General features: G+C 50.4%; 1 protein-coding gene across 4 annotated transcripts in view; it reads right to left on the bottom strand.

Annotated features, from left to right (window-relative positions):
* Positions 1-207: 207 nt before the first annotated feature.
* NF2 (NF2, moesin-ezrin-radixin like (MERLIN) tumor suppressor) overlaps positions 208-13,059 on the bottom strand; it is a 94,584-nt gene continuing 81,732 nt past the window's right edge. For 2 of the 4 annotated variants that reach the window (XM_078381596.1, XM_072983623.2), the window contains exon 16: positions 208-550. In XM_078381596.1, the coding sequence (XP_078237722.1) occupies positions 500-550 (51 nt within the window). In that variant the 3' untranslated portion in view covers positions 208-499. The remainder of the gene's footprint in view (positions 551-13,059) is intronic. The other 2 variants (XM_072983624.2, XM_072983625.2) reach the window with 1 other exon arrangement.

Raw genomic sequence — 13,059 nt, 5'->3', positions numbered from 1 at the left:
GGGTCAGTGGAGAACCTGGCAGAGATTTCACGGCAACTGACAACACACTATCAGAAAGAGCGACGCGGAGGTCAAAATCCACATGGGAGCTTCCTCTGATTTTTGCCTGCAGAAGGAAGCGTCATTCACAGGGCCCCCCTCGGGAGGGGACGGTCAGAAAATAATAACATTGATGTCTCCTGTTGCAGGAGCATAATACAAGTCACAATCAATACAAACACTTTGTTTTTAAAAAAGGAAATAAAAGCTAAATAGCTGGCCACAGCCGAGTGTTATACAAAGGGTGTTAAATATACAGAGTAAGAAGCAAGAGGGGATCACACAAAACCTCTTCCGGCAGCCAATGCTCAGGTTTCGCCGCTCATATGCGCAACACCGAGGGCCAAGGTGCAAGGCGGCAGCCGGCAAGAAGAGATCCGTGACCAGTTATGGCTGAGTCTTCAAAAAGGGGTTCCACGGGCGGGAGCTGGCTCAGGAACGACGGGGCTGGGCTCACTCACTAGAGCTCTTCAAAGAAGGCCACACGGGATTTGGTGCTCTGCAAGGTGAGCTGAGGAAAGTGGGAAGGAGTGTGGGGAGAAAAACAGATGACAAGAAAAGAGAGAGAGAGAGAAAAACAACACTGAAATTAGCACAAACTGTTGCGTTTCCAGCTCTGTCGGGCGAAGCCACCCCAAGGAATCAGGGTGAAAACAAGGCCTGTGAAAGAGTGACGGCAACGAAGAGCGAGCTTTCCATCTGCAGGGAAGGGAAGAGGTCCGTTCGGCCAGATCACAGGGTCCAACTTCTCCCCGTGTCCCATTTTCACAACACGGTGGCTCAGATCCCCCTAGCAAACCCATAAGCAGCGGAGGAAGGGGACACCTGCCCCCCATGGTACTGACTCTGCCCAGGAACTAGTATTCAGATGGACTGCTATTAGACATGGAGGTTCCACCAAACCACACTGACTATCAATCCTTAATCGATTTATCCTCGTCCCTCTTTCCAATCCGCAGCCTCTCGGCACCCGTCTTTGCCCACCAGGGAACCACTGGATGCAGGAAGCCCTTGGTTGCCAAGAACGCCAGGAGGCACAGAGTAACCTTATCCCCCCCCCCCACACACACACACTGCTGGACTTCAACTCCCGTCATCCCTTGCTGACCCAAACTGGGGATGCTGGGCCTTGCAGTCCAACGGCACCTGGAGGAAGGCTCCGGTCGAGTTCTGCTTTATGAATTTCAGAGCCTTGTACAGAAAGTATCTACGCAGTTCTAAGAATAACACGGTTTTATTATTATCCCTTTGTTATCGGTGGTGAGGGGGGGAATTTGAACTGCCTTGCCCGAGACTTCCAAGGCCTGCTTGAACCGCTCGGTTTCACTAGCAACTAGACCATAAAATACAGGGGGGGGGGGGCTTCTACGCCTGACAGAGCCCCTCTGCCTCCCATTCTTTGGGTCGTACAAACAACAGACCTGAACACAGGAGGGATCCTCCCTCCTATAGAGGGGTGTGTGTGTATGTGTGTGTGGTTTTTTTCTCTCTCCATCAAGGGACAACCACCGGAGGCATCCACCCACGCCCTGCACCTCCGTCCTCACAAGCCACAAAACCTCAAGATGATACCAAGTGGCAAGTGACCTCCGAGGGGCCTTCAGCTTTTTCCAAAAGGCATTTGACCCCCTCACACGGTTCTCTCTCTTTTCCTGCCAGGTTTGTCGGGCTTGTCTTGAAGGAAAATGAGTCACCCGCGGCCAAGGAAGAAAGCACTGAAATATGTATGATAACGGAGAAGGGGGATGACGAGACACATTTCAACTGGGGGTGGAGGGATTTAGTAGGAATGCCAGACACTTCAAGCTGGGACACCCACACCCGCCCACCCACCACCGAGCAATGCCCAAGCTAGTCTGTTTCGTCCATCTATTTATTCTGCTTTAACAGGCAGACTTTCAGCACGAACCCAAGACCTTCTCAACAGGGAGCTGGTGCTCGGCCGCTCTGGTGTGGCTCTTCCTGTTTCTCACCCTGGAAGCCCAGGAACGGTCCTGTATTCCTGACCCCCAAGGGCCTCTTGGGGGACGAGATGCTGGTCCCATCCTTAGGGCCTCTTTTGGAAGAGAAGACCGTTTATTCCAACGCAAACTTGCCTCAATTCCCATTTGTCAAACCAGTCTGTTTTTTTGTTTTGTTTCGGGACTGGTCAAGTCTGGGAGAGAGCACCACCATTTTGCTGGCATGCTTGGTGGCTCCGGTGTATAGCACTGGAAGACTGGCATGCCTAGAGGGATCACATTGTCCAAGGACGAACCGTGTGCTTGCCTTAACGCATGCAGATCTTACAAGCAGAAAAGGCTGCCAAGGGCTTTTCCCTGCTCCTGCGTCAAAAAGGCAGCCCAACCCTCACCCCCAACACACAAAACATGCCCCTTGGGGCCAGCCCACCTCAAAGGCAGGTGGGAGATGCATCCACAAAATTGGCCACCCATATTCTCTTTGGGGAGTGGCTGAAGAGCCATCCTCTCCCGTCATGTTCTCTCTCTTTCTCTGATCTTCTCTGCCCCATTTCCGCCCTATACCCCCTCCCACCCGCACACACTTCAGCCAGAACCTATCCTTCATGTCCAAGCAGGCAAAAGCCTTCCCATTGCAATCCTAACATTCTGGCACAGATACAAGGGGTGGACGGCCACGGGGGCCGAGCCCCTAGCCCGCCACTTCCGCCACTCAAGTCGGTCACACCAGACACATGGAGGAGATGTTTTGTGCCAATCCCACACACCGTCCAGTGTGAACACAGCGTTCTTGTTTCTGTGCTCCCAAAAGGACTCCAGATGTTTTGCAAAAGGGGGGGAAGGAATCCGTGTCATCACAGAAGCCCAAAGACTCCGACTCTTTCCAAAGCAAAGAGGGCTACACGCCTTGCTCAGAGACAAGACTGCCTTCCCCTCTCTGAGCACCAAAAAAAATTAACAACAACAACAACAACAACAACAACAACAACAACAACAACAACAATAATAATAATAATAATAATAATACACCATACCCAGGCTTCCCTAGGAGACACACCTAAAACATTTTCTCCTTTGACTCATAAAAAAAAAAACCCACCAAAAAACGTTCTGCCTGGGTTGTCCAAGCCTGAGTCTTGGGAGCAGCTTCACAAAAGCCCCTCGAACAGCTGGACAAAACACCAGAAAGGATGCTGGAAGGAGTTCTGGCTCCATGGACGACGGCCAAACCATCTCTGGAGAGCCTGTCGTGTAAACGTACTTCTGCGCCCCTTCTGTCTGAGAGGTCCGGGTTTCAAAAGCGGCCGTCGCCCACCGGAAAGACTGGCGGGGAGTCTGTTTCCTCGGAGTGGGTTGGGCCGCGGCTCCCTGAAGCGGCGTGTTTACTTTGCTGCCCGGTTATTAATTAAGAAGCCATCCTAACTCATTTCCAAGCCTCCCCCCCCCCAAAGCAGGCAGCGAGACTTAACACTCGTTAAAGCCTTCAGAATAAAGTCCGGACTCGGAGCCAGCATCTGGAAACATGGCCGTGCTTGGTGATCCCCAGACTCTGGGAGGTCTCCCGGCACGCACGCTCACCGAGGAGGCCTCCGAGCTCGATCGCAACCATGCCTGAAGGAGGGGATTCCACCCTGGGAGGGTGGGCAGGGAAGGATGCCCCCCAGAGCTGTTCCAGGGCCTCCTTCCAGACATCTCAGGCTGCGCCGGAGAAGGACTGCCAGCCAGGTGTAAAAACCGTGACCGACATTCGAGGGCCTCGGGGACAGGGGCTCGCTCCGCAGCTGAAGCAGGATGCCTTACAACCGGGGTCACGAGCATTTGCCCCCTTTACACCACGGATGGATGGGGCACTAAGGTGGTCCCACTACAACACGGGACCCAGGTCCTTGGGTGGGGGCTGCCCTTGTGCCTCTCCTCTGACAGCCCCCATGCCTCTCCCCCATCTGGCCCTTTTGACAGCATCTTGGGACCTTTTGAAGGCGAACGCCGGGGTAAAAATATTTCAAATAAAGAAACAAATCTTTGCAGAGAGAGACAGAGAAAAGGGGGAACAGCAAGCAGGGAAAGGGTTGGTGTGTGTTTGTGACTCCCCAGGAATGTCTCATTTTCACTGACCCAAACAAAGGGGGTCATAGCAGAATCCGCCCCTCCCCGGCTAAAGTTCTCTGTTGGGGAGGCAGGCAGGCAGAGACGGGGATCCTGCTGTTATTTCCAGTCATTTCTGGCAGGGCGTCCCTTAACAAAGGGAAAGGGGAGTAGTAGTAGCTGGGATATCTCCTCAAATCCTGCTTGGACATCCCTTGATCTCCCCTGTGGCAGGATGAGGCTGAGAGGCCAAAGATTCCCTTCCCTTGGCCCACTCCCAGGCTTTTCCGCCTTGGGCTCTCCTGGCAAGGGAGGATGGGAGTTCAAATCCAGCAGCAAATGGGGGGGGGGCACCATTTGCCCCATCGTGACATCAATGCAAACTTTGAGAACTTTACGGCAAGGGGGGCATTTCCAAGGGACAGGAAAGCAAGCCCTTTATTTGTGGCCTCGGGGACACGAATAAAAAGCCAGCCCCTGGAGGTGACCACGTTCTTGAAGCCATGCGGGAAGGTGAGGACAAAAACACAGTGACTGCAAACCTTAATTATTGTATTTGATTACGATCTGCCTAATAGGCTCCCAGGGACACAAGATGCCTTTCTGAATTAAGGAGCGCGGAGCCGTGCATCTCGACGGGGCTTCGTTAATTGGGGACACTTTGGCACGTAGGCAGCAGACTTAAGCGAGGAGCACCTGCGTTCATGGGGAGGACCTTTCGCTCATCCTCCCTGACGGGAAATGCCGGGACCGTGGCTGCCGCCAGAGGCCTCCGTGTCCTTCCACCTGTCTGGCGAATCTTTTGCATGCTAATCCCCTGCCTAGGACAAGCATTACATCAGATCCCATGTTCTTGCATGCAGAACATCCAGATTTCGTCCCAAGCATCTCCAGTTCGAAAGCAGGAGATAAAAAGGGACTTCAAATTCCCTTCTTTGGCTGAGACACGGACAGCCACCACCACAAAGCATAAAAAGTGCGGCCCTTCGTGGACCTGTGGCCTGGCCAGGAAGGAGGAGGCTTCTTCCGGGGGGGGGGGGCGTCGGTGCCAGCGAGAAAGGATCACATCTGATCCTGCTGGAAAGGGACACTCTGGACTCTGATCCTCCTTCCGACGACCATCTGAGGCATACATTGTGGTTCCAAAAGAGGTCCAACTTTGAGCACAGAACAGAGTTTGGCTGGCTCGCAATCTTCTGTACATCGCAAGATCTCCGGGAAACAGCTTGCACCAGACCATAACACAAGGCGTTGAAAATGTGAGCTCTCTGTGCGACGGCACCCTTACATAACCACGTTTGCTAAGACAATTCTGAATGAGAGAGAGAGGAAAGGATGGCAGAGGTTTTAATGCCCCCTGCTGGAATCTGTCCAAGGGATGCTGCCTTCCTTACGAGAGATGCCAGGAGCGGCGGCTCGGCTCGGCTGTCGCCCTTCCCTGGGTTACAGAATTCCATAAGTAACAAAAACACCCACAATCCTGGTCAACTCTGCCGTAATCTTAACACTAAGGAGGAGGAGGAGAAGAACAGGACCTACCTCGTTTGAGTAGCAAAGCGTCCAGCCACCCACGCAAATAACAGTCCCATGCTGTCAAGTCAATTCTGCACTCAGAAGTGGTTTCTCCTTTCCCTTCCTCTAGGGGGCACCCTGGGACTCTGCAGCTGGCCCAAGGCCACCCAGGCTGGCTTTTCTCCCAGGAGGCACAAGTGGAGAATCAAACTCCCAACCTCTGGCTCTGCAGCCAAAGACCTGAACCGCCGAGCGATCCAAGCCCATAAATGGCTTGGAAGGGACCCGATTCCAGGATCACGTACAATATCAACCTGCCTGGCAAAGCAGCAGAGCACTTCAGCTCTCCCAAGGCTACGCAGGAACTGAAGAGTCCGGCAGATCCCCAAACCTGTTGCTGCTTTCCCACTAAAACCACCTCCCACCAATTCTGCCCAGCGCTGGGGGAGAAGAGGAATCGGGAGGAAGGCAAACCCCACTTCCGTAGCAAGAGAAGCTGAATTCATTTCTCTCCATAAATTATGCAAATCAAGCCCATTTGCATGATTTATCTTCTTTTGCATAATTTATTAATCTGCTGTCTTTATGGCACAAATTTATTAAGAACACATAAACTTGCCTAATTGCATTCGGCACGAAGTTGTTTGGTTCTGCTAAATAGGAGCAAAGGATGACAGGAGAGGCAATGAATCGCCACCTCTCGGCACCCAAAAACTAGCTTTCGTCTTGCTCTGGATACATCCGCAGGAACTGTCGAGCACAAAAGAGCTTGAAACTTTGCCTTTTAAAATAAAATAAAATAAAATAAATGTTTTAAAAGAGAAGCTGAATTGTATTTGCGAAGGCTTTCACGGCCGGGATCTAATGGTTGTTGTGGGTTTTTCAGGCTCTTTGGCCGTGTTCTGAAGGTTGTTCTTCCTAACATTTCGCCAGTCTCTGTGGCCGGCATCTTCAGAGACATCACCAGAGCACAGAGTGCTGTCCTCTGAAGATGCCCATGGCCACAGAGACTGGCGAAACGTTAGGAAGAACAACCTTCAGAACACGGCCAAAGAGCCCGAAAAACCAACAACAACCAGAAGCTGGATTCCACAGCCAGTTGGCAGCCATACCGTAAGAATAGCAGTGTTATTATCCCATTGCTGATGCAAACCGTACTGAGGCACCTCCTTGATTTTAATCATTTTATTCAGCCCGCTTTTATTGTTTTTGCAAAGGTTGCAAGCCACTTTGAGCATGATTAAGGAGGAGCGAAAAGGTAGTGTATAGAGGTAAGAAATAAGAAATCAAAGGAAGGAAGAAGAAAGCTATGAACGGGATGACTTGCAGGGAGAATGACCGTATGAGACTAGGAAAAATAACTGCTTAGTTACCATAAAGGCATCTTAAACATTTTTCTGTGAAAATTGCACTAAAGCATTATAGTATTTACATTTTGACCCAACTCCGGGAGGCAGTGGAGGACAGGCGGGCCTGGCGTGCTCTGGTCCGTGGAGTTACGGAGAGTCGGACACGAGTTAATGACTAAACAACAACAACATGATTTACATAGCACCGGCAACAAGCATCAAAGTCTTACTACGGAGTAAGAGGAGGTAGGTATCTGCTCCAAAGTACATGCAATCACACAGAGAGAGGCAGCGAAGTGGGGAGAGAGAATTATTACTGGGGGGGGGGGTCTAAGGATTGGGCTCAAAAAAATCAAAGGGGGTGTCCAAAGCTCCGGGTCAAAAGGAGGATTTCGAAGAGATACGCGGTGTTAGGAAGGTGGCTCCTTGGGCTTAAAACCAGGGACCTTGAAAAGGGGAGCTCAAAAGCAAAGAGGGGGGAAATGACTGTGGAGACGTCTTGACAATGAGAATGGAAAAGAGACCCACATTCTCCTCGGTGGGTGTGGAAATCAGAAGGCCTGCCAACTGCCCTTGTGACTCCTGGCTCTGGGTTTGTGGCTGGTTCTGCCCCCAGAGGAGAAGATCCGTCTTCAAGGGACAAGAGGAAGACTCGAATGACAAGACGTGGCGGTGTCTTGTTTCTACGGAGGCTCCAATATGGTCCGAGGCCAGGCAGAGCCAGGAAACCGCAGGGCTGTCCCAATCTCTGTTTGTGTTGGGCTTGCTCCCCCCCCCCCCGACTGGGGAGTTTCCACGAGGTGCCAGGACCGGCTCACCTCTTTCCCCCCCCCCCTTCTCGCTCGCTGCCTCCTCACATCCAATTAAACTCAGCCGCCCGCCTGCCCACAACCACCTAAGGAATTAAATTTGCCCTTCCCTGCACAGGGCTGCTGCTTTCCGTCTCTGGCATGGCAGGCCAAGCGGCTCCTGGATCAGCTGCTTGTAAGTCACAAAAGACTCCCAGGCAGAAGCTTTCCCCCCTCCCTTCTTTCCTGACTCTGGTGAATCCTCTCCTGCCTGGCGTTTCGCCCACGACGCCTCGGGTCCTTTCTTGACAGCCACTAGATTACAGGGGGGGAACTTAGATTAGCTCTGAAACGGCCACGGCCAGACCGTTGCTGATGGATCTGGTCTGGGAGGAAGAAGATCAGGGAGTCCCCCTGAGGCTCTTCTCCTGCCCTCCGCAGAGAGAGAGGAAGGCCGGCCACGCTGAGACCGGAAGGGGATTCCGGAAGATGGGTTCAGAAGGAGAATCCTAGCCCGCCAGCTGGGTTTCGCTTCTCTCTTCTGCTCCCGAAGGCCGGGGGGGGGGGGGGAAGGAAGGCTCCTTGAAACCTACCCAAGCTGGCCTGACCTCAGAAGCTAAGCCAGGTCAGGTCCCTCACAGGGCTCACGTAGAGACGGGAGAGCCCGTGGAGACACCAGGCCTTGTTCTCGGAGAGTAAGGACTGCAGCTCGGGCCAAGGGGGACCTTTGCTATGCAACAGGCCCCCTGTTTAAACCTCCCCTTCTCCATCCAAGCTTGCAAGGGCACACTCAGGAGGGCCACTCCGGCCGGTCATTCTCATTGCTACTGAGCTGGAGTAGGTCTCCGAACCTGCCCCAAGGAAGGAATCTTGCTCGTCTTTCTGAATACTGCCGGTTTCGCTCTTCTCCGCTTCCGGCTGAGCACGGGCAGAGGCCAGCCCATCTCTGCGGTTCGGTCCCTTCTCCACTGAAGCCTGCAGGGAGGGGCTGGCTCTGTCAACTGGGCTGCCGGCTGCCTGCCTCCCCATCCCTATCGCTGGGCGGCTGGGATACTTGTCCCACTCCCCCTCTCTGTGCTTGTGGTCTCTTTCGGAGCACCCCGAAATCCCGGGTTCCCCTGTGCCAACACCGGCTTCTTCTCAACCCCTGCAGCTCACGCTGAGAGCGAGGGGAAGAGGCAACACGGCCGGGTGCGTGCACGTGGCTGCGGACACACGTGCCACGAGAGTGGGCAAGCAAATCGGAGTGATTAAGAGCAAATTACATTTTTGTCACAGAGAGAAAATTGATTTTACAAGGCTGTATTGTGTGATCCCTCTCCTTTCTGCCAGGAAGGAGGAAGGGCAGAGAATGGTCTTGCACAATGCGTTACCAAGAAAAATCAAAGAGAAAGAGACACCGAGAATAGTGCAAGGAAGAGGGAGTCAATTAAGTAGCCTGAATTCAGAGAGGATGATGGTGGGGGAGGACAGGAAGAGGAACGCTGCTCGTTTCTTGTCGGCTCTGGCTTCTACATTCTTCTCCACAAGCTGTTTATTGGACTTTAAGTAACCAATAACTCAATTGGAGTCAAACAGCCGCTAACCCAATAATGACAAGCACAACACTTTTTCCTGCACTTGCAAAATTGCACGCAATTGAAATAAGGCCACAAAATCCATTTAGGGTCCTTCCCCAGTAAAACCGGGAGATGGTGGGCGAGTGAGAGGAGAAAAAGCACCCGGGAAAGGGAATGGAGACCCTCTGGTCCTCTACAGCAGTGGTCCTCAACCTTGGGCCTCCAGATATTCTTGGACTTCAACTCCCAGAAATCATGGCCAGCAGAGGTGGTAGTGAAGGCTTCTGGGAGTTGTAGTCCAAGAACATCTGGAGGCCCAAGGTTGGGGACCACTGCTCTACAGGCAGGAGCCCGGGTTGTCCTGAGCTGAGAATCTCAAATGGAGCATCTCTGGACTCCAGATTAAGAAATCAGCGTGAGGATGTAAGGAAACCCATAGCAAACTCTGGAGGGCTTTAAGAAAAACCACCCATTCATCTATTCTTTTTTTAACCCCATGCAAGTCATGCCGCCTGATTCTTCAGCACATAAGAAGTTAACAGCATCACATCTACCTGTCACTGACAAAATCTAACACAGAGACTGGTTTCTCTCTCTCTCTCCCTCTGTGTGTGTGTGCGTGTGTGTTTTGGGAGACAAGGTTACACTGAGATCACTTCCTTCTAATGCTCTTTTAAACTTCCCAGGCAAATGAGCTTTCGTAGGTATGATTGGGCACCGTCACGAGGAAGAACATCAAAATCCTCCTCCACACAGATCTGATATTGTAAAATCAGAAAACCCTGGTTTTGTAGTGTGCATGCATGCATGCACACATACACACACACACACAATTTTCACAACTGCAGCATCTCACCGCGTCGTCTCACAAATAAAGCCAGGAACCAGGAAGAAGGGTTTCAGAGCACGTTATAAAAACAACAACAACAACAACAGAAAGAAAGAAAAAAGAAAGGAAGGAAGGAAGGAAGGAAGGAAGGAAGGAAGGAAAGAGAAAGAAAGAAAGAAAGAAAGAAAGAAAGAAAGAAAAGAAAAGAAAAGAAAAGAAAAGAAAAGAAAAGAAAAGAAAAGAAAATTGGTCTGCTGCAACCACATCTACTGCACCGTGCACTCATGGATCGGTATATAAATGACAGAGAGACAGACAGATGTATTGGCTTATTCCACATATTGGTGATTTACGTAACTAGGAGAATCTCATCTGTGACTCTGAAGCCGTCGCAGTGGAGTTTGGCTCTCGCCCAGCCAGAGCAGATCCTGAGCTCTCCTAGGTGCTGAACTCTCTCCTCAAAACAAGCCCAGCGCTTTACAACTTTCTTTAAAGCTTCACTGCAACCCAGCGCAGATCCACGCTCCCCCCCTCTCCAAAAACACCCCTATCCGCCATCAGCTTCAGATGGACCTCAGATATAAAGGTCTTCCCTTCAGTTTGCATTTAAAAACCGAGCGGTCCACTATGGCGTCCTGCTCTCTCGCCCACACTTTGCCCCGTGCGCCTCTCACGTGGCCGTATCCATATTCCCATTTCACCTCTAACCTGGTGCCTTATGTACCGACAGGAGCTATGGCTCCAGGCCGTGGAGGAACAGAGAGGAAGCTGCCTGCCAGCGACCGCCGGCGGAGTTTCGACGTTCGAGAAACGAGTCTTCTCCGGCCCACATCGCAAGTGCCGAGGAACAACCAGAACAACACACTGTTAAATAATAAGCATTCCTATAGTGGTGCTCAAAGCACTTTCCACACATCATCTGAGTAATCTTTAAAAGAGCCATAAAGGCTGTCAGTGCCATTAACCCCGTATCACAGACAGGAAGCCTGAGGCTGAGAGCAAACCGTTTCCCTAAAACAATCAGTCAAGTATACGGCTCTTCAGTTCTTAACCGCGCTTAAGAGGCAGGCAATATTGATTTTCTCTGACATTTTTATCCTCCTCCCTTTTAAGGTGTACTAGAGGAGGCTGAGAAAAGCGCAACGTATTAAGGAAAGCTAAAACAATCAAAAGCACCGCACTGAACCTGCAGAGAGAGAGAGAGAGAGAATCGGTGTAGAGGAGGGCAACAAAGATGAGATTTCTCAACTGGATGCCTGCCGGGCCCAAGGAGGTCTCAGGGGTTCACCAGAAGGGAAGCTACGGTTGAGCCACACAATCTTTTCTGCTTGGATGTCCCTCCCTCGGGGGCCACTACAGAAAAGGCCCTGCTCCTAGCGTCGATCTACTCTGATTCGGAAAAGGAGGAGCTGTGACGGAACCAACCTCCAGCGCTGCTTTAAAAAATGTGTTATAATAAATTGTGTTTTGTCCAATCAAGCATAGCTGGAAGTGCAGACGTGTTGGTTTGTCAAAAAAGGGCACAGAAAACGTGCTGCTTATATACTGCCCCCCGTAGCGCTTAAAGCACTTTCTGGGTGATTTCAATTTTGATGATGACATTCCTCACCCGCCCAATGAGCCAGGTACTTAATTGATCAGCCTCGGAAAAATGGAAAGCTGAATCAATCTTGAGCTGGCTACTTGAGCTATTTGGGATCGAACCCCATCCCAAATAGCAGAGTCTTGACTGCAATACTGCAGTTTAACCGCTGTGCCATGAGTCTGCAAGAATGGGCTGTGCAGTTTCACTTGGGAGACGGGGATTCTTAAGACATGCCACCCTCAACTTGTCTATGTGTACCACCTCCCAGAAATGAAGTCAGCTGCTTGCACACTGCATCAAAAACCATCTTAAGAAAACTGGTAAAAAACTAAACACAGCCAGTAATTGCTAGTTCTCCTTTTTTTGGTTACTGCTATGGATTACAGAATTTTTAACAGCCATGACACAAAGTGCTTTCTCCAGTTTTTGTAAAGGCTTGAGGATTGGGAGCAGAGAGATGGAAATATACAATAGCTACGTCCTTTCCAACTTGAGTACTCCTGCACCATGAAATATCCCCCCCCTCCCTGAATATTTATAAAATCTATCACAGGAGTACGGTATATTGATGAAATTGAAAACTATAAAGGCCTTCGTTTTATTTAAACAAATAACTACTAACAGATTCCATTTCAACATGGAGCTGCAACCTCAGTATATCTTTAGATTTTACTAGATGGGGCCATCAGGAGAAAAACGAGTTTAAAGGAGGGGATCAAAGCAAAAGACATTGGTTTTGGTGGAAAAGAAAGATCGGTTTTATGATGTGAGCTAAGAAACGTTATACAGATCTTAGCATTATAATGCAAAGGCTGTAGAGACCTGTAAAGCTCAGAAAATAAACGTTCCTATGATGTAATAAAAGGTTGGTAATTAATTTTGCGAGGGAACATAATCATTAAACACAAGAGAGACCACAATCCTATGGGCATTTAATTCCAAGTGAGCCCCGCTGAAGTGGGTGGGTCTTACCTCTGAGTAAACAGAATGAAGCACAGGCTGCAACTATAACTGCGATTATACAGAAGATTAGTTTTTGGGAAACCAGATGATTTATAACCTGCTGCATCGCAGTCTAATATATATCCTTGAAAGTACTAGCGTAACTCACATTTATTTCTCTAATCTGTATCTGAAACACCAAAAGCTTCCAGATCTAAGGTTCTGCTTCGAGGCTTTCAGAGACTTGAGAAAATGGAAGCTTGTTGTGAATTGAAAAGAAGCGCCTCAATGCTGCCTGTGTGTGTTCGGTTGTGCACCGAATTTGTGTATTTTCTAAATGTGTACCAGTACAGTATTTTTATGGGGCTAGTTATAAATAATCAGCTCACTATAACTGGAATAGAATTTAA

Source organism: Pogona vitticeps, chromosome 14 (genome assembly GCF_051106095.1).
Source record: "Pogona vitticeps strain Pit_001003342236 chromosome 14, PviZW2.1, whole genome shotgun sequence".
Taxonomy (NCBI): Eukaryota; Metazoa; Chordata; class Lepidosauria; order Squamata; family Agamidae; genus Pogona; species Pogona vitticeps.
The sequence above is the reverse complement of the archived record's forward strand: the minus strand, read 5'-3'. Positions and strand labels throughout refer to the sequence as shown.